The sequence below is a fragment of the Diachasmimorpha longicaudata genome, chromosome 15 (genome assembly GCF_034640455.1).
Source record: "Diachasmimorpha longicaudata isolate KC_UGA_2023 chromosome 15, iyDiaLong2, whole genome shotgun sequence".
Taxonomy (NCBI): domain Eukaryota; kingdom Metazoa; phylum Arthropoda; class Insecta; order Hymenoptera; family Braconidae; genus Diachasmimorpha; species Diachasmimorpha longicaudata.
Window position 1 is genome coordinate 1,560,050 of NC_087239.1, and position 21,466 is coordinate 1,581,515.

Here is a 21,466-nt window from a genome sequence, read left to right on the forward strand (position 1 = left end):
ACTCGTGTAGTTCGACGAGACGAAGCTCTTGCACGCGGTTTCATCGGCCTACGACAATGTGTACTCAAGTTATATGCCATCATATCGAACACGAATATCAACTTCTATGATTGAGTTTTTCGTGAGCTGTGGTCGCAAAGAAAACGATGTCGCATCAGTTTCCTTGGTTATTCGACGTGCTGAAACCGAATATGATGCCAGATTTTGTCTAGGTGCAGCCAAAAAAAAGTGATTCCCACGATGTCGTAAAAACGCATATGTATAATCGACGTTTTCTCGAAGACAAATTGTTCACACGCAAACTTCGCGCATTGCACTCGTGTAGTTCGACGAGACGAAGCTATTGCGCGCGGTTTCATCGGCCTACGACAATGTGTACTCAAGTTATATGCCATCATATCGAACACGAATATCAACTTCTATGATTGAGTTTTTCGTGAGCTGTGGTCGCAAAGGAAACGATGTCGCATCAGTTTCCTTGGTTATTCGACGTGCTGAAACCGAATATGATGCCAGATTTTGTCTAGGTGCAGCCAAAAAAAAGTGATTCCCACGAAGTCGTAAAAACGCATATGTATAATTGACCCATCAAACGAGCCCGCCGAAGGCGGGCGAAGTTTGATTGAAATTATACGAAGAGTCTCGTTCTCGATGATAATAATTGTAGTTTTTTAGAGGGTTCAATGGTGATTATGACAATTTTTTCTTTACATGATAATTTGTTTCACTTATTTATTTATCTTCCTTTTTTGGAAAACTAACATAGTAGAACAATAGAAACGCAATAACAAATGTAAATAATTAGCTTATCCAATGATTGCACGTGCAAATTCATCATTGAGAGGCTGGATGGGTCTATTATAGAACTTGAAAAAGGTCTGAGATTCAGGGGCCCATCCAGCAGTTCGTCTAATAGTTGCAATATCTATTCCTCGCTTGTGAGCTGCTGAAACCGCAGAATGCCGAGTACTGTAAGCACCGAACTGAGATATGTCGATACCTGCCTTTCCCAAAAGCCTCTTGATCCAGTGACCAATCGTTTGGGCACTAATAGCCCCGTAGGGTTTCATGGTAGCAATCAATAGGTTTTTGGTTTGTTCATTTCTGAATTTTTGGGTCATCTTAATATAGTCTAGTACTAATGAGGCTACACATAATCCAGGTCTCTCAGGGAAAAAAGGTAGAATTAGATCTGGTTCTGATGAACCTGGTTTCGACGTCTTAACCAATTCCGTAATTTTTATACTTATGTAAGAGTCAAATCTGACTATGTTATCAATCCTGATGAGTGATAAGGTTTGTAACCTTTGAGCCGTTGTGAGAGCCAGGAGAGTACATAATTTTTCAGCTGCGACACTCAAGGTTAATTCTTGTAGAGGGGGCAGCTTTTCTAAATAATCTAGAACTGGAGTAATGTTCCATGTCGTGGAGTATCGTGCTTTGGTAGGATTTTCTCTGAAAACCCCTCTCATGAAACGTGATATCAAACCATCATTGTTCACATCATATGAAGTAATCAAGGCAATTGCTGCGCGAGAACTATTCAAAGTATTATATTTACTCCCTTCTTCCGATCTGGAGTTGAGGAATTCAATAATCTCTGAAGTCTTTGCGTTGAAGACATCTAATTGTTTAGCATGAGCATAACTCCACCATCTTTTTAGCTGACATTCATATTGTCGGAGTGTTGATGCAGCAATAGAATTGATCATTTTTTCTACTGAACTCTCGTCGATTCCCTTCCTTGAGTAGGCTGACCGGATAATTTCCCTGCCACCAATGAAAGGTGGGATGACAGGGGATGGATCTCGTTCCTGAAAGGGGATATCAGAGAGAATTCGTCAGGCTTGAAAATTATTGGGGCCTCGATAAGGAGGGAAGAAAAAAGAGGGTACCAGGGTTGTGTGGGCCAATGTGGAATTACTAGAATACCAGTAGCTTCGTCATTGATAATTTTCCTTAAGCTACGGAGGATCAGCGCGAAAGGAGGAAAGGCATAGAAGAGTTCTTCTTTCCATGAGACAGTAAATGCATCAATGATACTAGCTTGAGGGTCTGGGAAACGAGAATAGAACTTATTGCACTTGTTGTTCAATCTTGTTGCAAAAAGATCCACCGAGAAGGGACCGAACTTTTCCTCGATTCGTTCAAATGCTGAGGGAGAGAGACTCCACTCTGTATCAATATTCGTTATTCGGGATGCTGAATCTGCTTCTATATTCTCCTTTGAAGGGATGTATGAAGCTCTTATCCATAACTTTCTCCTTTCGCACCACTCCCAAATTTTTCTTGATAATTCACTTAGGTGTGGGAATTGGATTCCTCTAGATTTATTAATATAAGAGACCGCGGTAGTATTGTCTAGACGTAATAGGATTTCGGTATTCGATACTTTAGATGCAAAGCATCTCAGGGCAAAAAAGGCCGCTAATAATTCAAGGTAATTAATGTGTTTCCCTTGCTCCTTTTCACTCCAAAAACCATGAGCCTTGATATTGTTACAATAACATCCCCAGCCTGTCAACGAGGAATCTGAAAATATCACCATGGAATATTCCTGACGTCTGATAGGATTCAATCCAATATTAACATTTTTCTGCCACCACTCTAGATCTTCAAACATAATATCATTAATCAGAATTTTTCCCTCATAATTGCCACCGTTGAATTTCAACGCCAAGAATTTTTGTCTCTCCAGCCTTTTACAGTGGATAGAGCCATACTCCATTGCCGGGCATGCTGCAGTTAGGACACCCAAGAGAGTGGCAAATTGACGAATTTTGTGTTTTCCTCCCTTCTTGAATATTTTGATCATTTCCTTAATCTGTATTTTCTTTTTGTCTGGTAACTCCAATGAATAGTTGACAGAATTGATCACAAAACCTAAGTATTTACACTTCTGGGTGGCTACTAAGGAGCTCTTTTCGAAATTCACAATAAAACCTAGATTTTCTAATAAGTTTATGCATGTTCTCATATTTTCTTCGCATTGATCCTTGGAATTACTTACGAAAAGAAAATCATCCAAATATATCATTAGCCGCATTCCTTGTAATCGGAGTTTACTAACAACGGGTTTCATAATTTTTGTAAAAACAAAGGGACTGGTGGATAATCCAAAAGGAAGACATGTAAATTGAAATAGTTGGCCTTTGAATTCTAATCTGAGAAATTTTCTGTCTTCCTCGTCAATAGGAACTACAAAGTAGGCATCCTTTAGATCAATAGATCCCATGAAATCATTAACTGAAACGAGATTCATGGCAGATTTTAAATCTTCAAGCTTGAAGTGGGGTGCATAAATGAATTTATTCAGCTCTTTTAAATTAAAAATGAAGCGAAATGTTCCATTTGGTTTCGGGGTGAGGAAGAATGTCGAGATAAACTCTCCTACTACATGGTCGCATTCCTCAAGAGCGCCTAAGTGTAGTAACTTATCAATTTCTAATTGAATTTGTATTGATTCCTGGTCAGCAAATTTTCTCTCTTTGGGAGGATTTTTCTGCACCGGAATTTTTGTAAAGGGAAGTCGATAACCTTCCACATATTTCAAGATATTTATGTCTAATTCCTTCCAATTCTCCAGGAAACAGGCTAGGCGTCCTGCTAGTTTCGTTACCTTAGCTATTTCTTTGATGACGATTGGCTCGTCTGAGGATTCGTTTTGGGACGATTCGTGGAGGCACTCTTGTATGACGTCTTCCTGAACTGAAGGAGTCGATGTCTCTGTTGATGATAACCCACCTGACGAGCATTCGCAGGTGGGTTCTTCGAGTTTCCCTGGAGTCGTGTTCTAGGAGCGTTCTTCTGTGGGGGTTTATCCTTGATGTCAGAGGATGCTCGTTCAATTTCCTTTGCCGTTTTAACTTTTTCTTTCAAGTTTTCTCCATATAGCCATTCATCTGTTAGCATCGTATCCACCGTGGGCTTCATGGTCTTGTTGAAGAGAGGGGTAATGAAAGACTTACGTGCCACAGTCTGTTGATAAAAAATATCCGCGAGCATCTGTCCCGTATGACTCAAATAGTCAGTAAAGACGTCTTCATCCAGACCTTCTTCTGGAGGATCAACCATCAAGGACACTGCCGCTCCCAGAGCAGCCAGAGCTGTCCCAACACAATTCTGGGTATCCACGAAGTGTGAGTCTCTCTTCTTCGCCATATCTGAGAGGAGTGGCAAAATTTCTAAGTTGACCTTGGGGGCTTCCACGTATAATTCGCCTTTGCGGTTATACAAGTCGACGATATCTTTTTTATTTTTAGCCGGAAGACCTTCTTTAGTCCATTTTGACCATGTCTTCATCAGCTCTGAATTGTACGTCACCTCTTTCAATTTAGAAAATGACACATCCACCCCCAAGGCTTTCAGGACTGCCTCCCTGGACGAAGACACCGTTATGTGGGTCGGATCCTCTGAATTAACCACCTGTTCCCGTGCCTGAGAAGGGTTTGTGTCGTCATTGATGACAGAAGAATTATTTTCTTTGTCGTCAATTTCTGTAACGACAATGGGGAAAAGGTGCTAACTTGTGCCAAGGCTACACTTGTTGTGTATATTAAGATAATAACTCGTTACTTTGAACGATATCTTAATGCCCCCTCAGAGTCGTGTGGACTCTGATTCTCAAATTTCGTATGGAAAGGTGAGATTGGCATGGAATGAGATTTGTTTTACCCGTATGGGGTTACTTACCAATTATCTCATTCAAATTAGTGAGATCTTTTACAGCAGGTTTTGCTCGAACCTCAACTAATTTGTTGACGACCTGAGTGAGGTTATCTAACTGATTTTGTAGCACTCTGAATTTTTCCGATGATCTCATCCTCTTGTGACTGCGTTCATCTCTCGATCTGGATCTGGAACGCCGTTTCCTATCTCGACTGGACATTATACCACTGTTTGTTGAACAAAATTAACTTTTTTATGTGACGAAATACGAAAAACGTTGAGAAGTTTCGGCACAACGAAACAATATGAGGTAAAGATGGCGCCACTGTAGCGACCAGAGGATACATGGCGCGGATAAAAATAAATTTAAAAAATTTGAGTTAAACGTTGTGGACTTAAGGCATGGCAAGCATGACTACAATTATTATCATCGAGAACGAGACTCACAGTATAATCGACTTTTTCTCGAAGACAAATTGTTCACACGCAAACTTCGCGCATTACACTCGTGTAGTTCGACGAGACGAAGCTATTGCACGCGGTTTCATCGGGCTACGACAATGTGTACTCAAGTTATATGCCATCATATCGAACACGAATATCAACTTCTATGATTGAGTTTTTCGTGAGCTGTGGTCGCAAAGAAAACGATGTCGCATCAGTTTCCTTGGTTATTCGACGTGCTGAAACCGAATATGATGCCAGATTTTGTCTAGGTGCAGCCAAAAAAAAGTGATTCCCACGATGTCGTAAAAACGCATATGTATAATCGACGGTTTCTCGAAGACAAATTGTTCACACGCAAACTTCGCGCATTGCACTCGTGTAGTTCGACGAGACGAAGCTATTGCACGCGGTTTCATCGCCCTACGACAATGTGTACTCAAGTTATATGCCATCATATCGAACACGAATATCAACTTCTATGATTGAGTTTTTCGTGAGCTGTGGTCGCAAAGAAAACGATGTCGCATCAGTTTCCTTGCTTATTCGACGTGCTGAAACCGAATATGATGCCAGATTTTGTCTAGGTGCAGCCAAAAAAAAGTGATTCCCACGATGTCGTAAAAACGCTAATGTATAATCGACTTTTTCTCGAAGACAAATTGTTCACACGCAAACTTCGCGCATTCCACTCGTGTAGTTCGACGAGACGAAGCTATTGCACGCGGTTTCATCGGCCTACGACAATGTGTACTCAAGTTATATGCCATCATATCGAACACGAATATCAACTTCTATGATTGAGTTTTTCGTGAGCTGTGGTCGCAAAGAAAACGATGTCGCATCAGTTTCCTTGCTTATTCGACGTGCTGAAACCGAATATGATGCCAGATTTTGTCTAGGTGCAGCCAAAAAAAAGTGATTCCCACGATGTCGTAAAAACGCATATGTATAATCGACTTTTTCTCGAAGACAAATTGTTCACACGCAAACTTCGCGCATTGCACTCATGTAGTTCGACGAGACGATGCTATTGCACGCGGTTTCATCGGCCTACGACAATGTGTACTCAAGTTATATGCCATCATATCGAACACGAATATCAACTTCTATGATTGAGTTTTTCGTGAGCTGTGGTCGCAAAGGAAACGATGTCGCATCATTTTCCTTGGTTATTCGACGTGCTGAAACCGAATATGATGCCAGATTTTGTCTAGGTGCAGCCAAAAAAAAGTGATTCCCACGATGTCGTAAAAACGCATATGTATAATCGACGTTTTCTCGAAGACATATTGTTCACACGCAAACTTCGCGCATTGCACTCGTGTAGTTCGACGAGACGAAGCTATTGCACGCGGTTTCATCGCCCTACGACAATGTGTACTCAAGGTATATGCCATCATATCGAACACGAATATCAACTTCTATGAGTGAGTTTTTCGGGAGCTGTGGTCGCAAAGAAAACGATGTCGCATCAGTTTCCTTGCTTATTCGACGTGCTGAAACCGAATATGATGCCAGATTTTGTCTAGGTGCAGCCAAAAAAAAGTGATTCCCACGATGTCGTAAAAACGCTAATGTATAATCGACTTTTTCTCGAAGACAAATTGTTCACACGCAAACTTCGCGCATTGCACTCGTGTAGTTCGACGAGACGAAGCTATTGCACGCGGTTTCATCGGGCTACGACAATGTGTACTCAAGTTATATGCCATCATATCGAACACGAATATCAACTTCTATGATTGAGTTTTTCGTGAGCTGTGGTCGCAAAGAAAACGATGTCGCATCAGTTTCCTTGCTTATTCGACGTGCTGAAACCGAATATGATGCCAGATTTTGTCTAAGTGCAGCCAAAAAAAAGTGATTCCCACGATGTCGTAAAAACGCTAATGTATAATCGACTTTTTCTCGAAGACAAATTGTTCACACGCAAACTTCGCGCATTCCACTCGTGTAGTTCGACGAGACGAAGCTATTGCACGCGGTTTCATCGGCCTACGACAATGTGTACTCAAGTTATATGCCATCATATCGAACACGAATATCAACTTCTATGATTGAGTTTTTCGTGAGCTGTGGTCGCAAAGAAAACGATGTCGCATCAGTTTCCTTGGTTATTCGACGTGCTGAAACCGAATATGATGCCAGATTTTGTCTAGGTGCAGCCAAAAAAAAGTGATTCCCACGATGTTGTAAAAACGCATATGTATAATCGACTTTTTCTCGAAGACAAATAGTTCACACGCAAACTTCGCGCATTGCACTCGTATAGTTCGACGAGACGAAGCTATTGCACGCGGTTTCATCGGCCTACGACAATGTGTACTCAAGTTATATGCCATCATATCGAACACGAATATCAACTTCTATGATTGAGTTTTTCGTGAGCTGTGGTCGCAAAGAAAACGATGTCGCATCAGTTTCCTTGGTTATTCGACGTGCTGAAACCGAATATGATGCCAGATTTTGTCTAGGTGCAGCCAAAAAAAAGTGATTCCCACGATGTCGTAAAAACGCATATGTATAATCGACGTTTTCTCGAAGACAAATTGTTCACACGCAAACTTCGCGCATTGCACTCGTGTAGTTCGACGAGACGAAGCTATTGCGCGCGGTTTCATCGGCCTACGACAATGTGTACTCAAGTTATATGCCATCATATCGAACACGAATATCAACTTCTATGATTGAGTTTTTCGTGAGCTGTGGTCGCAAAGGAAACGATGTCGCATCAGTTTCCTTGGTTATTCGACATGCTGAAACCGAATATGATGCCAGATTTTGTCTAGGTGCAGCCAAAAAAAAGTGATTCCCACGATGTCGTAAAAACGCATATGTATAATCGACTTTTTCTCGAAGACAAATTGTTCACACGCAAACTTCGCGCATTGCACTCGTGTAGTTCGACGAGACGAAGCTATTGCACGCGGTTTCATTGCCCTACGACAATGTGTACTCAAGTTATATGCCATCATATCGAACACGAATATCAATTTCCATGATTGAGTTTTTCGTGAGCTCTGGTCGCAAAGAAAACGATGTCGCATCAGTTTCCTTGGTTATTCGACGTGCTGAAACCGAATATGATGCCAGATTTTGTCTAGGTGCAGCCAAAAAAAAGTGATTCCCACGATGTCGTAAAAACGCATATGTATAATATGTATAAAACGATGTCGCATCAGTTTCCTTGGTTATTCGCCGTGCTGAAACCGAATATGATGCCAGATTTTGTCTAGGTGCAGCCAAAAAAAAGTGATTCCCACGATGTCGTAAAGACGCATATGTATAATCGACGTTTTCTCGAAGACAAAATGTTCACACGCAAACTTCGCGCATTGCACTCGTGTAGTTCGACGAGACGAAGCTATTGCACGCGGTTTCATTGCCCTACGACAATGTGTACTCAAGTTATATGCCATCATATCGAACACGAATATCAATTTCCATGATTGAGTTTTTCGTGAGCTCTGGTCGCAAAGAAAACGATGTCGCATCAGTTTCCTTGGTTATTCGACGTGCTGAAACCGAATATGATGCCAGATTTTGTCTAGGTGCAGCCAAAAAAAAGTGATTCCCACGATGTCGTAAAAACGCATATGTATAATATGTATAAAACGATGTCGCATCAGTTTCCTTGGTTATTCGACGTGCTGAAACCGAATATGATGCCAGATTTTGTCTAGGTGCAGCCAAAAAAAAGTAATTCCCACGATGTCGTAAAAACGCATATGTATAATCGAAGTTTTCTCGAAGACAAATTGTTCACACGCAGACTTCGCGCATTGCACTCGTGTAGTTCGACGAGACGAAGCTATTGCACGCGGTTTCATCGCCCTACGACAATGTGTACTCAAGTTATATGCCATCATATCGAACACGAATATCAACTTCTATGATTGAGTTTTTCGTGAGCTGTGGTCGCAAAGAACACGATGTCGCATCAGTTTCCTTGGTTATTCGCCGTGCTGAAACCGAATATGATGCCAGATTTTGTCTAGGTGCAGCCAAAAAAAAGTGATTCCCACGATGTCGTAAAAACGCATATGTATAATATGTATAAAACGATGTCGCATCAGCTTCCTTGGTTATTCGACGTGCTGAAACCGAATATGATGCCAGATTTTGTTTAGGTGCAGCCAAAAAAAAGTGATTCCCACGATGTCGTAAAAACGCATATGTATAATCGACTTTTTCTCGAAGACAAATTGTTCAAACGCAAACATCGCACATTGCACTCGTGTAGTTCGACGAGACGAAGCTATTGCACGCTGTTTCATCGGCCTACGACAATGTGTACTCAAGTTATATGCCATCATATCGAACACGAATATCAACTTCTATGATTGAGTTTTTCGTGAGCTGTGGTCGCAAAGAAAACGATGTCGCATCAGTTTCCTTGGTTATTCGACGTGCTGAAACCGAATATGATGCCAGATTTTGTCTAGGTGCAGCCAAAAAAAAGTGATTCCCACGATGTCGTAAAAACGCATATGTATAATCGACGTTTTCTCGAAGACAAATTGTTCACACGCAAACTTCGCGCATTGCACTCGTGTAGTACGACGAGACGAAGCTATTGCACGCGGTTTCATCGCCCTACGACAATGTGTACTCAAGTTATATGCCATCATATCGAACACGAATATCAACTTCTATGATTGAGTTTTTCGTGAGCTGTGGTCGCAAAGAAAACGATGTCGCATCAGTTTCCTTGGTTATTCGACGTGCTGAAACCGAATATGATGCCAGATTTTGTCTAGGTGCAGCCAAAAAAAAGTGATCCCCACGATGTCGTAAAAACGCATATGTATAATCGACGTTTTCTCGAAGACAAATTGTTCACACGCAAACTTCGCGCATTGCACTCGTGTAGTTCGACGAGACGAAGCTATTGCACGCGGTTTCATCGCCCTACGACAATGTGTACTCAAGTTATATGCCATCATATCGAACACGAATATCAACTTCCATGATTGAGTTTTTCGTGAGCTGTGGTCGCAAAGAAAACGATGTCGCATCAGTTTCCTTGGTTGTTCGACGTGCTGAAACCGAATATGATGCCAGATTTTGTCTAGGTGCAGCCAAAAAAAAGTAATTCCCACGATGTCGTAAAAACGCATATGTATAATCGAAGTTTTCTCGAAGACAAATTGTTCACACGCAGACTTCGCGCATTGCACTCGTGTAGTTCGACGAGACGAAGCTATTGCACGCGGTTTCATCGCCCTACGACAATGTGTACTCAAGTTATATGCCATCATATCGAACACGAATATCAACTTCTATGATTGAGTTTTTCGTGAGCTGTGGTCGCAAAGAACACGATGTCGCATCAGTTTCCTTGGTTATTCGCCGTGCTGAAACCGAATATGATGCCAGATTTTGTCTAGGTGCAGCCAAAAAAAAGTGATTCCCACGATGTCGTAAAAACGCATATGTATAATATGTATAAAACGATGTCGCATCAGCTTCCTTGGTTATTCGACGTGCTGAAACCGAATATGATGCCAGATTTTGTCTAGGTGCAGCCAAAAAAAAGTGATTCCCACGATGTCGTAAAAACGCATATGTATAATCGACTTTTTCTCGAAGACAAATTGTTCACACGCAAACTTCGCGCATTGCACTCGTGTAGTTCGACGAGACGAAGCTATTGCACGCGGTTTCATCGGCCTACGACAATGTGTACTCAAGTTATATGCCATCATATCGAACACGAATATCAACTTCTATGATTGAGTTTTTCGTGAGCTGTGGTCGCAAAGAAAACGATGTCGCATCAGTTTCCTTGGTTATTCGACGTGCTGAAACCGAATATGATGCCAGATTTTGTCTAGGTGCAGCCAAAAAAAAGTGATCCCCACGATGTCGTAAAAACGCATATGTATAATCAACTTTTTCTCGAACACAAATTGTTCACACGCAAACTTCGCGCATTGCACTCGTGTAGTTCGACGAGACGAAGCTATTGCACGCGGTTTCATCGGCCTACGACAATGTGTACTCAAGTTATATGCCATCATATCGAACACGAATATCAACTTCTATGATTGAGTTTTTCGTGAGCTGTGGTCGCAAAGAAAACGATGTCGCATCAGTTTCCTTGGTTATTCGACGTGCTCAAACCGAATATGATGCCAGATTTTGTCTAGGTGCAGCCAAAAAAAAGTGATTCCCACGATGTCGTAAAAACGCATATGTATAATCGACTTTTTCTCGAAGACAAATTGTTCAAACGCAAACATCGCACATTGCACTCGTGTAGTTCGACGAGACGAAGCTATTGCACGCTGTTTCATCGGCCTACGACAATGTGTACTCAAGTTATATGCCATCATATCGAACACGAATATCAACTTCTATGATTGAGTTTTTCGTGAGCTGTGGTCGCAAAGAAAACGATGTCGCATCAGTTTCCTTGGTTATTCGACGGGCTGAAACCGAATATGATGCCAGATTTTGTCTAGGTGCAGCCAAAAAAAAGTGATTCCCACGATGTCGTAAAAACGCATATGTATAATCGACGTTTTCTCGAAGACAAATTGTTCACACGCAAACTTCGCGCATTGCACTCGTGTAGTACGACGAGACGAAGCTATTGCACGCGGTTTCATCGCCCTACGACAATGTGTACTCAAGTTATATGCCATCATATCGAACACGAATATCAACTTCTATGATTGAGTTTTTCGTGAGCTGTGGTCGCAAAGAAAACGATGTCGCATCAGTTTCCTTGGTTATTCGACGTGCTGAAACCGAATATGATGCCAGATTTTGTCTAGGTGCAGCCAAAAAAAAGTGATCCCCACGATGTCGTAAAAACGCATATGTATAATCGACGTTTTCTCGAAGACAAATTGTTCACACGCAAACTTCGCGCATTGCACTCGTGTAGTTCGACGAGACGAAGCTATTGCACGCGGTTTCATCGCCCTACGACAATGTGTACTCAAGTTATATGCCATCATATCGAACACGAATATCAACTTCCATGATTGAGTTTTTCGTGAGCTGTGGTCGCAAAGAAAACGATGTCGCATCAGTTTCCTTGGTTGTTCGACGTGCTGAAACCGAATATGATGCCAGATTTTGTCTAGGTGCAGCCAAAAAAAAGTAATTCCCACGATGTCGTAAAAACGCATATGTATAATCGAAGTTTTCTCGAAGACAAATTGTTCACACGCAGACTTCGCGCATTGCACTCGTGTAGTTCGACGAGACGAAGCTATTGCACGCGGTTTCATCGCCCTACGACAATGTGTACTCAAGTTATATGCCATCATATCGAACACGAATATCAACTTCTATGATTGAGTTTTTCGTGAGCTGTGGTCGCAAAGAACACGATGTCGCATCAGTTTCCTTGGTTATTCGCCGTGCTGAAACCGAATATGATGCCAGATTTTGTCTAGGTGCAGCCAAAAAAAAGTGATTCCCACGATGTCGTAAAAACGCATATGTATAATATGTATAAAACGATGTCGCATCAGTTTCCTTGGTTATTCGACGTGCTGAAACCGAATATGATGCCAAATTTTGTCTAGGTGCAGCCAAAAAAAAGTGATTCCCACGATGTCGTAAAAACGCATATGTATAATCGACGTTTTCTCGAAGACAAATTGTTCACACGCAAACTTCGCGCATTGCACTCGTGTAGTTCGACGAGACGAAGCTATTGCACGCGGTTTCATCGGCCTACGACAATGTGTACTCAAGTTATATGCCATCATATCGAACACGAATATCAACTTCTATGATTGAGATTTTCGTGAGCTGTGGTCGCAAAGAAAAAGATGTCGCATCAGTTGCCTTGGTTATTCGACGTGCTGAAACCGAATATGATGCCAGATTTTGTCTAGGTGCAGCCAAAAAAAAGTGATTCCCACGATGTCGTAAAAACGCATATGTATAATCGATTTTTTCTCGAAGACAAATTGTTCACACGCAAACTTCGCGCATTGCACTCGTGTAGTTCGACGAGACGAAGCTATTGCACGCGGTTTCATCGCCCTACGACAATGTGTACTCAAGTTATATGCCATCATATCGAACACGAATATCAACTTCCATGATTGAGTTTTTCGTGAGCTGTGGTCGCAATGAAAACGATGTCGCATCAGTTTCCTTGGTTATTCGACGTGCTGAAACCGAATATGATGCCAGATTTTGTCTAGGTGCAGCCAAAAAAAAGTAATTCCCACGATGTCGTAAAAACGCATATGTATAATCGAAGTTTTCTCGAAGACAAATTGTTCACACGCAGACTTCGCGCATTGCACTCGTGTAGTTCGACGAGACGAAGCTATTGCACGCGGTTTCATCGCCCTACGACAATGTGTACTCAAGTTATATGCCATCATATCGAACACGAATATCAACTTCTATGATTGAGTTTTTCGTGAGCTGTGGTCGCAAAGAACACGATGTCACATCAGTTTCCTTGGTTATTCGCCGTGCTGAAACCGAATATGATGCCAGATTTTGTCTAGGTGCAGCCAAAAAAAAGTGATTCCCACGATGTCGTAAAAACGCATATGTATAATATGTATAAAATGATGTCGCATCAGTTTCCTTGGTTATTGGACGTGCTGAAACCGAATATGATGCCAAATTTTGTCTAGGTGCAGCCAAAAAAAAGTGATTCCCACGATGTCGTAAAGACGCATATGTATAATCGACGTTTTCTCGAAGACAAAATGTTCACACGCAAACTTCGCGCATTGCACTCGTGTAGTTCGACGAGACGAAGCTATTGCACGCGGTTTCATCGGCCTACGACAATGTGTACTCAAGTTATATGCCATCATATCGAACACGAATATCAACTTCTATGATTGAGATTTTCGTGAGCTGTGGTCGCAAAGAAAAAGATGTCGCATCAGTTGCCTTGGTTATTCGACGTGCTGAAACCGAATATGATGCCAGATTTTGTCTAGGTGCAGCCAAAAAAAAGTGATTCCCACGATGTCGTAAAAACGCATATGTATAATCGATTTTTTCTCGAAGACAAATTGTTCACACGCAAACTTCGCGCATTGCACTCGTGTAGTTCGACGAGACGAAGCTATTGCACGCGGTTTCATCGCCCTACGACAATGTGTACTCAAGTTATATGCCATCATATCGAACACGAATATCAACTTCCATGATTGAGTTTTTCGTGAGCTGTGGTCGCAATGAAAACGATGTCGCATCAGTTTCCTTGGTTATTCGACGTGCTGAAACCGAATATGATGCCAGATTTTGTCTAGGTGCAGCCAAAAAAAAGTAATTCCCACGATGTCGTAAAAACGCATATGTATAATCGAAGTTTTCTCGAAGACAAATTGTTCACACGCAGACTTCGCGCATTGCACTCGTGTAGTTCGACGAGACGAAGCTATTGCACGCGGTTTCATCGCCCTACGACAATGTGTACTCAAGTTATATGCCATCATATCGAACACGAATATCAACTTCTATGATTGAGTTTTTCGTGAGCTGTGGTCGCAAAGAACACGATGTCACATCAGTTTCCTTGGTTATTCGCCGTGCTGAAACCGAATATGATGCCAGATTTTGTCTAGGTGCAGCCAAAAAAAAGTGATTCCCACGATGTCGTAAAAACGCATATGTATAATATGTATAAAATGATGTCGCATCAGTTTCCTTGGTTATTGGACGTGCTGAAACCGAATATGATGCCAAATTTTGTCTAGGTGCAGCCAAAAAAAAGTGATTCCCACGATGTCGTAAAGACGCATATGTATAATCGACGTTTTCTCGAAGACAAAATGTTCACACGCAAACTTCGCGCATTGCACTCGTGTAGTTCGACGAGACGAAGCTATTGCACGCGATTTCATCGCCCTACGACAATGTGTACTCAAGTTATATGCCATCATATCGAACACGAATATCAACTTCTATGATTGAGTTTTTCGTGAGCTCTGGTCGCAAAGAAAACGATGTCGCATCAGTTTCCTTGGTTATTCGACGTGCTGAAACCGAATATGATGCCAGATTTTGTCTAGGTGCAGCCAAAAAAAAGTGATTCCCACGATGTCGTAAAAACGCATATGTATAATCGACGTTATCTCGAAGACAAATTGTTCACACGCAAACTTCGCGCATTGCACTCGTGTAGTTCGACGAGACGAAGCTATTGCACGCGGTTTCATCGCCCTACGACAATGTGTACTCAAGTTATATGCCATCATATCGAACACGAATATCAACTTCTATGATTGAGTTTTTCGTGAGCTGTGGTCGCAAAGAAAACGATGTCGCATTAGTTTCCTTGGTTATTCGACGTGCTGAAACCGAATATGATGCCAGATTTTGTCTAGGTGCAGCCAAAAAAAAGTGATCCCCACGATGTCGTAAAAACGCATATGTATAATCGACTTTTTCTCGAACACAAATTGTTCACACGCAAACTTCGCGCATTGCACTCGTGTAGTTCGACGAGACGAAGCTATTGCACGCGGTTTCATCGGCCTACGACAATGTGTACTCAAGTTATATGCCATCATATCGAACACGAATATCAACTTCTATGATTGAGATTTTCGTGAGCTGTGGTCGCAAAGAAAAAGATGTCGCATCAGTTGCCTTGGTTATTCGACCGCTGAAACCGAATATGATGCCAGATTTTGTCTAGGTGCAGCCAAAAAAAAGTGATTCCCACGATGTCGTAAAAACGCATATGTATAATCGACTTTTTCTCGAAGACAAATTGTTCACACGCAAACACCGCGCATTGCACTCGTGTAGTTCGACGAGACGAAGCTATTGCACGCGGTTTCATCGCCCTACGACAATGTGTACTCAAGTTATATGCCATCATATCGAACACGAATATCAACTTCTATGATTGAGTTTTTCGTGAGCTGTGGTCGCAAAGAAAACGATGTCGCATCAGTTTCCTTGGTTATTCGACGTGCTGAAACCGAATATGATGCCAGATTTTGTCTAGGTGCAGCCAAAAAAAAGTGATTCCCACGATGTCGTAAAAACGCATATGTATAATCGACTTTTTCTCGAAGACAAATTGTTCACACGCAAACTTCGCGCATTGCACTCGTGTAGTTCGACGAGACGAAGCTATTGCACGCGGTTTCATCGGCCTACGACAATGTGTACTCAAGTTATATGCCATCATATCGAACACGAATATCAACTTCTATGATTGAGATTTTCGTGAGCTGTGGTCGCAAAGAAAAAGATGTCGCATCAGTTGCCTTGGTTATTCGACGTGCTGAAACCGAATATGATGCCAGATTTTGTCTAGGTGCAGCCAAAAAAAAGTGATTCCCACGATGTCGTAAAAACGCATATGTATAATCGACTTTTTCTCGAAGACAAATTGTTCACACGCAAACATCGCGCATTGCACTCGTGTAGTTCGACGAGACGAAGCTATTGCACGCGGTTTCATCGGCCTACGACAATGTGTACTCAAGTTATATGCCATCATATCGAACACGAATATCAACTCCTATGATTGAGATTTTCGTGAGCTGTGGTCGCAAAGAAAAAGATGTCGCATCAGTTGCCTTGGTTATTCGACGTGCTGAAACCGAATATGATGCCAGATTTTGTCTAGGTGCAGCCAAAAAAAAGTGATTCCCACGATGTCGTAAAAACGCATATGTATAATCGACTTTTTCTCGAAGACAAATTGTTCACACGCAAACTTCGCGCATTGCACTCGTGTAGTTCGACGAGACGAAGCTATTGCACGCGGTTTCATCGCCCTACGACAATGTGTACTCAAGTTATATGCCATCATATCGAACACGAATATCAACTTCTATGATTGAGTTTTTCGTGAGCTGTGGTCGCAAAGAAAACGATGTCGCATCAGTTTCCTTGGTTATTGGACGTGCTGAAACCGAATATCATGCCAGATTTTGTCTAGGTGCAGCCAAAAAAAAGTGATTCCCACGATGTCGTAAAAACGCTAATGTATAATCGACTTTTTCTCGAAGACAAATTGTTCACACGCAAACTTCGCGCATTGCACTCGTGTAGTTCGACGAGACGAAGCTATTGCACGCGGTTTCATCGCCCTACGACAATGTGTACTCAAGTTATATGCCATCATATCGAACACGAATATCAACTTCTATGATTGAGTTTTTCGTGAGCTGTGGTCGCAAAGAAAACGATGTCACATCAGTTTCCTTGGTTATTCGACGTGCTGAGACCGAATATGATGCCAGATTTTGTCTAGGTGCAGCCAAAAAAAAGTGATTCCCACGATGTCGTAAAAACGCTAATGTATAATCGACTTTTTCTCGAAGACAAATTGTTCACACGCAAACTTCGCGCATTGCACTCGTGTAGTTCGACGAGACGAAGCTATTGCACGCGGTTTCATCGGCCTACGACAATGTGTACTCAAGTTATATGCCATCATATCGAACACGAATATCAACTTCTATGATTGAGTTTTTCGTATAATCGACTTTTTCTCGAAGACAAATTGTTCACACGCAAACTTCGCGCATTGCACTCGTGTAGTTCGACGAGACGAAGCTATTGCACGCGGTTTCATCGGCCTACGACAATGTGTACTCAAGTTATATGCCATCATATCGAACACGAATATCAACTTCTATGATTGAGTTTTTCGTGAGCTGTGGTCGCAAAGAAAACGATGTCACATCAGTTTCCTTTGTTATTCGACGTGCTGAGACCGAATATGATGCCAGATTTTGTCTAGGTGCAGCCAAAAAAAAGTGTTTCCCACGATGTCGTAAAAACGCATATGTATAATCGACTTTTTCTCGAAGACAAATTGTTCACACGCAAACTTCGCGCATTGCACTCGTGTAGTTCGACGAGACGAAGCTATTGCACGCGGTTTCATCGCCCTACGACAATGTGTACTCAAGTTATATGCCATCATATCGAACACGAATATCAACTTCTATGATTGAGTTTTTCGTGAGCTGTGGTCGCAAAGAAAACGATGTCGCATCAGTTTCCTTGGTTATTCGACGTGCTGAAACCGAATATGATGCCAGATTTTGTCTAGGTGCAGCCAAAAAAAAGTGATTCCCACGATGTCGTAAAAACGCTAATGTATAATCGACTTTTTCTCGAAGACAAATTGTTCACACGCAAACTTCGCGCATTGCACTCGTGTAGTTCGACGAGACGAAGCTATTGCACGCGGTTTCATCGGCCTACGACAATGTGTACTCAAGTTATATGCCATCATATCGAACACGAATATCAACTTCTATGATTGAGTTTTTCGTGAGCTGTGGTCGCAAAGAAAACGATGTCGCATCAGTTTCCTTGGTTATTGGACGTGCTGAAACCGAATATCATGCCAGATTTTGTCTAGGTGCAGCCAAAAAAAAGTGATTCCCACGATGTCGTAAAAACGCTAATGTATAATCGACTTTTTCTCGAAGACAAATTGTTCACACGCAAACTTTGCGCATTGCACTCGTGTAGTTCGACGAGACGAAGCTATTGCACGCGGTTTCATCGGCCTACGACAATGTGTACTCAAGTTATATGCCATCATATCGAACACGAATATCAACTTCTATGATTGAGTTTTTCGTGAGCTGTGGTCGCAAAGAAAACGATGTCGCATCAGTTTCCTTGGTTATTCGACGTGCTGAAACCGAATATGATGCCAGATTTTGTCTAGGTGCAGCCAAAAAAAAGTGATTCCCACGATGTCGTAAAAACGCATATGTATAATCGACTTTTTCTCGAAGACAAATTGTTCACACGCAAACTTCGCGCATTGCACTCGTGAAGTTCGACGAGACGAAGCTATTGCACGCGGTTTCATCGGCCTACGACAATGTGTACTCAAGTTATATGCCATCATATCGAACACGGATATCAACTTCTATGATTGAGTTTTTCGTGAGCTGTGGTGGCAAAGAAATCGATGTCGCATCAGTTTCCTTGGTTATTCGACGTGCTGAAACCGAATATGATGCCAGATTTTGTCTAGGTGCAGCCAAAAAAAAGTGATTCCCACGATGTCGTAAAAACGCATATGTATAATCGACTTTTTCTCGAAGACAAATTGTTCACACGCAAATTTCGCGCGTTGCACTCGTGTAGTTCGACGAGACGAAGCTATTGCACGCGGTTTCATCGGCCTACGACAATGTGTACCCAAGTTATATGCCATCATATCGAACACGAATATCAACTTCTATGATTGAGTTTTTCGTGAGCTGTGGTCGCAAAGAAAATGATGTCGCATCAGTTTCCTTGGTTATTCGACGTGCTGAAACCGAATATGATGCCAGATTTTGTCTAGGTGCAGCCAAAAAAAAGTGATTCCCACGATGTCGTAAAAACGCATATGTATAATCGACTTTTTCTCGAAGACAAATTGTTCACACGCAAACTTCGCGCATTGCACTCGTGTAGTTCGACGAGACGAAGCTATTGCACGCGGTTTCATCGCCCTACGACAATGTGTACTCAAGTTATATGCCATCATATCGAACACGAATATCAACTTCTATGATTGAGTTTTTCGTGAGCTGTGGTCGCAAAGAAAACGATGTCACATCAGTTTCCTTTGTTATTCGACGTGCTGAGACCGAATATGATGCCAGATTTTGTCTAGGTGCAGCCAAAAAAAAGTGTTTCCCACGATGTCGTAAAAACGCATATGTATAATCGACTTTTTCTCGAAGACAAATTGTTCACACGCAAACTTCGCGCATTGCACTCGTGTAGTTCGACGAGACGAAGCTATTGCACGCGGTTTCATCGCCCTACGACAATGTGTACTCAAGTTATATGCCATCATATCGAACACGAATATCAACTTCTATGATTGAGTTTTTCGTGAGCTGTGGTCGCAAAGAAAACGATGTCGCATCAGTTTCCTTGGTTATTCGACGTGCTGAAACCGAATATGATGCCAGATTTTGTCTAGGTGCAGCCAAAAAAAAGTGATTCCCACGATGTCGTAAAAACGCATATGTATAATTGACTTTTTCTCGAAGACAAATTGTTCACACGCAAACTTCGCGCATTGCACTCGTGTAGTTCGACGAGACGAAGCTATTGCACGCGGTTTCATCGCCCTACGACAATGTGTACTCAAGTTATATGCCATCATATCGAATACGAATATCAACTTCTATGATTGAGTTTTTCGTAAGCTGTGGTCGCAAAGAAAACGATGTCGCATCAGTTTCCTTGGTTATTCGACGTGCTGAGACCGAATATGATGCCAGATTTTGTCTAGGTGCAGCCAAAAAAAAGTGATTCCCACGATGTCGTAAAAACGCATATGTATAATCGACTTTTTCTCGAAGACAAATTGTTCACACGCAAACTTCGCGCATTGCACTCGTGTAGTTCGACGAGACGAAGCTATTGCACGCGGTTTCATCGGCCTACGACAATGTGTACTCAAGTTATATGCCATCATATCGAACACGAATATCAACTCCTATGATTGAGTTTTTCGTGAGCTGTGGTCGTAAAGAAAACGATGTCGCATCAGTTTCCTTGGTTATTCGACGTGCTGAAACCGAATATGATGCCAGATTTTGTCTAGGTGCAGCCAAAAAAAAGTGATTCCCACGATGTCGTAAAAACGCATATGTATAATCGACTTTTTCTCGTAGACAAATTGTTCACACGCAAACTTCGCGCATTGCACTCGTGTAGTTCGACGAGACGAGGCTATTGCACGCGGTTTCATCGGCCTACGACAATGTGTACTCAAGTTATATGCCATCATATCGAACACGAATATCAACTTCTATGATTGAGTTTTTCGTGAGCTGTGGTCGCAAAGAAAACGATGTCACATCAGTTTCCTTGGTTATTCGACGTGCTGAGACCGAATATGATGCCAGATTTTGTCTAGGTGCAGCCAAAAAAAAGTGATTCCCACGATGTCGTAAAAACGCTAATGTATAATCGACTTTTTCTCGAAGACAAATTGTTCACACGCAAACTTCGCGCATTGCACTCGTGTAGTTCGACGAGACAAAGCTATTGCACGCGGTTTCATCGCCCTACGAAAATGTGTACTCAAGTTATATGCCATCATATCGAACACGAATATCAACTTCTATGATTGAGTTTTTCGTGAGCTGTGGTCGCAAAGAAAACGATGTCGCATCAGTTTCCTTGGTTATTCGACGTGCTGAGACCGAATATGATGCCAGATTTTGTCTAGGTGCAGCCAAAAAAAAGTGATTCCCACGATGTCGTAAAAACGCTAATGTATAATCGACTTTTTCTCGAAGACAAATTGTTCACACGCAAACTTCGCGCATTGCACTCGTGTAGTTCGACGAGACGAAGCTATTGCACGCGGTTTCATCGGCTTACGACAATGTGTACTCAAGTTATA

General features: G+C 42.0%; 2 protein-coding genes across 2 annotated transcripts in view; both read right to left on the reverse strand.

Moving 5' to 3' along the window:
- Window positions 1-3,546, reverse strand: part of LOC135169793 (uncharacterized) — a 70,749-nt gene extending 67,203 nt beyond the window's left edge. Inside the window, exons 1-3 of the mRNA XM_064135091.1 lie at window positions 3,538-3,546; window positions 1,925-3,433; window positions 824-1,814 (exon numbers count right to left, since the gene is read on the reverse strand). Coding sequence (XP_063991161.1) covers window positions 824-1,814; window positions 1,925-3,433; window positions 3,538-3,546 — 2,509 coding nt within the window. The remainder of the gene's footprint in view (window positions 1-823; window positions 1,815-1,924; window positions 3,434-3,537) is intronic.
- LOC135169456 (uncharacterized) lies at window positions 1,676-5,022 on the reverse strand. The gene is made up of 3 exons (XM_064134494.1): window positions 4,693-5,022; window positions 3,620-4,496; window positions 1,676-1,814 (listed from the first exon to the last, which is right to left on the reverse strand). The coding sequence occupies exons 1-2, from the start codon at window positions 4,886-4,888 to the stop codon at window positions 3,625-3,627; spliced, it is 1,068 nt and encodes a 355-aa protein (XP_063990564.1). The 5' UTR covers window positions 4,889-5,022; the 3' UTR covers window positions 1,676-1,814; window positions 3,620-3,624.
- Between the last annotated feature and the right edge of the window lie 16,444 nt (window positions 5,023-21,466).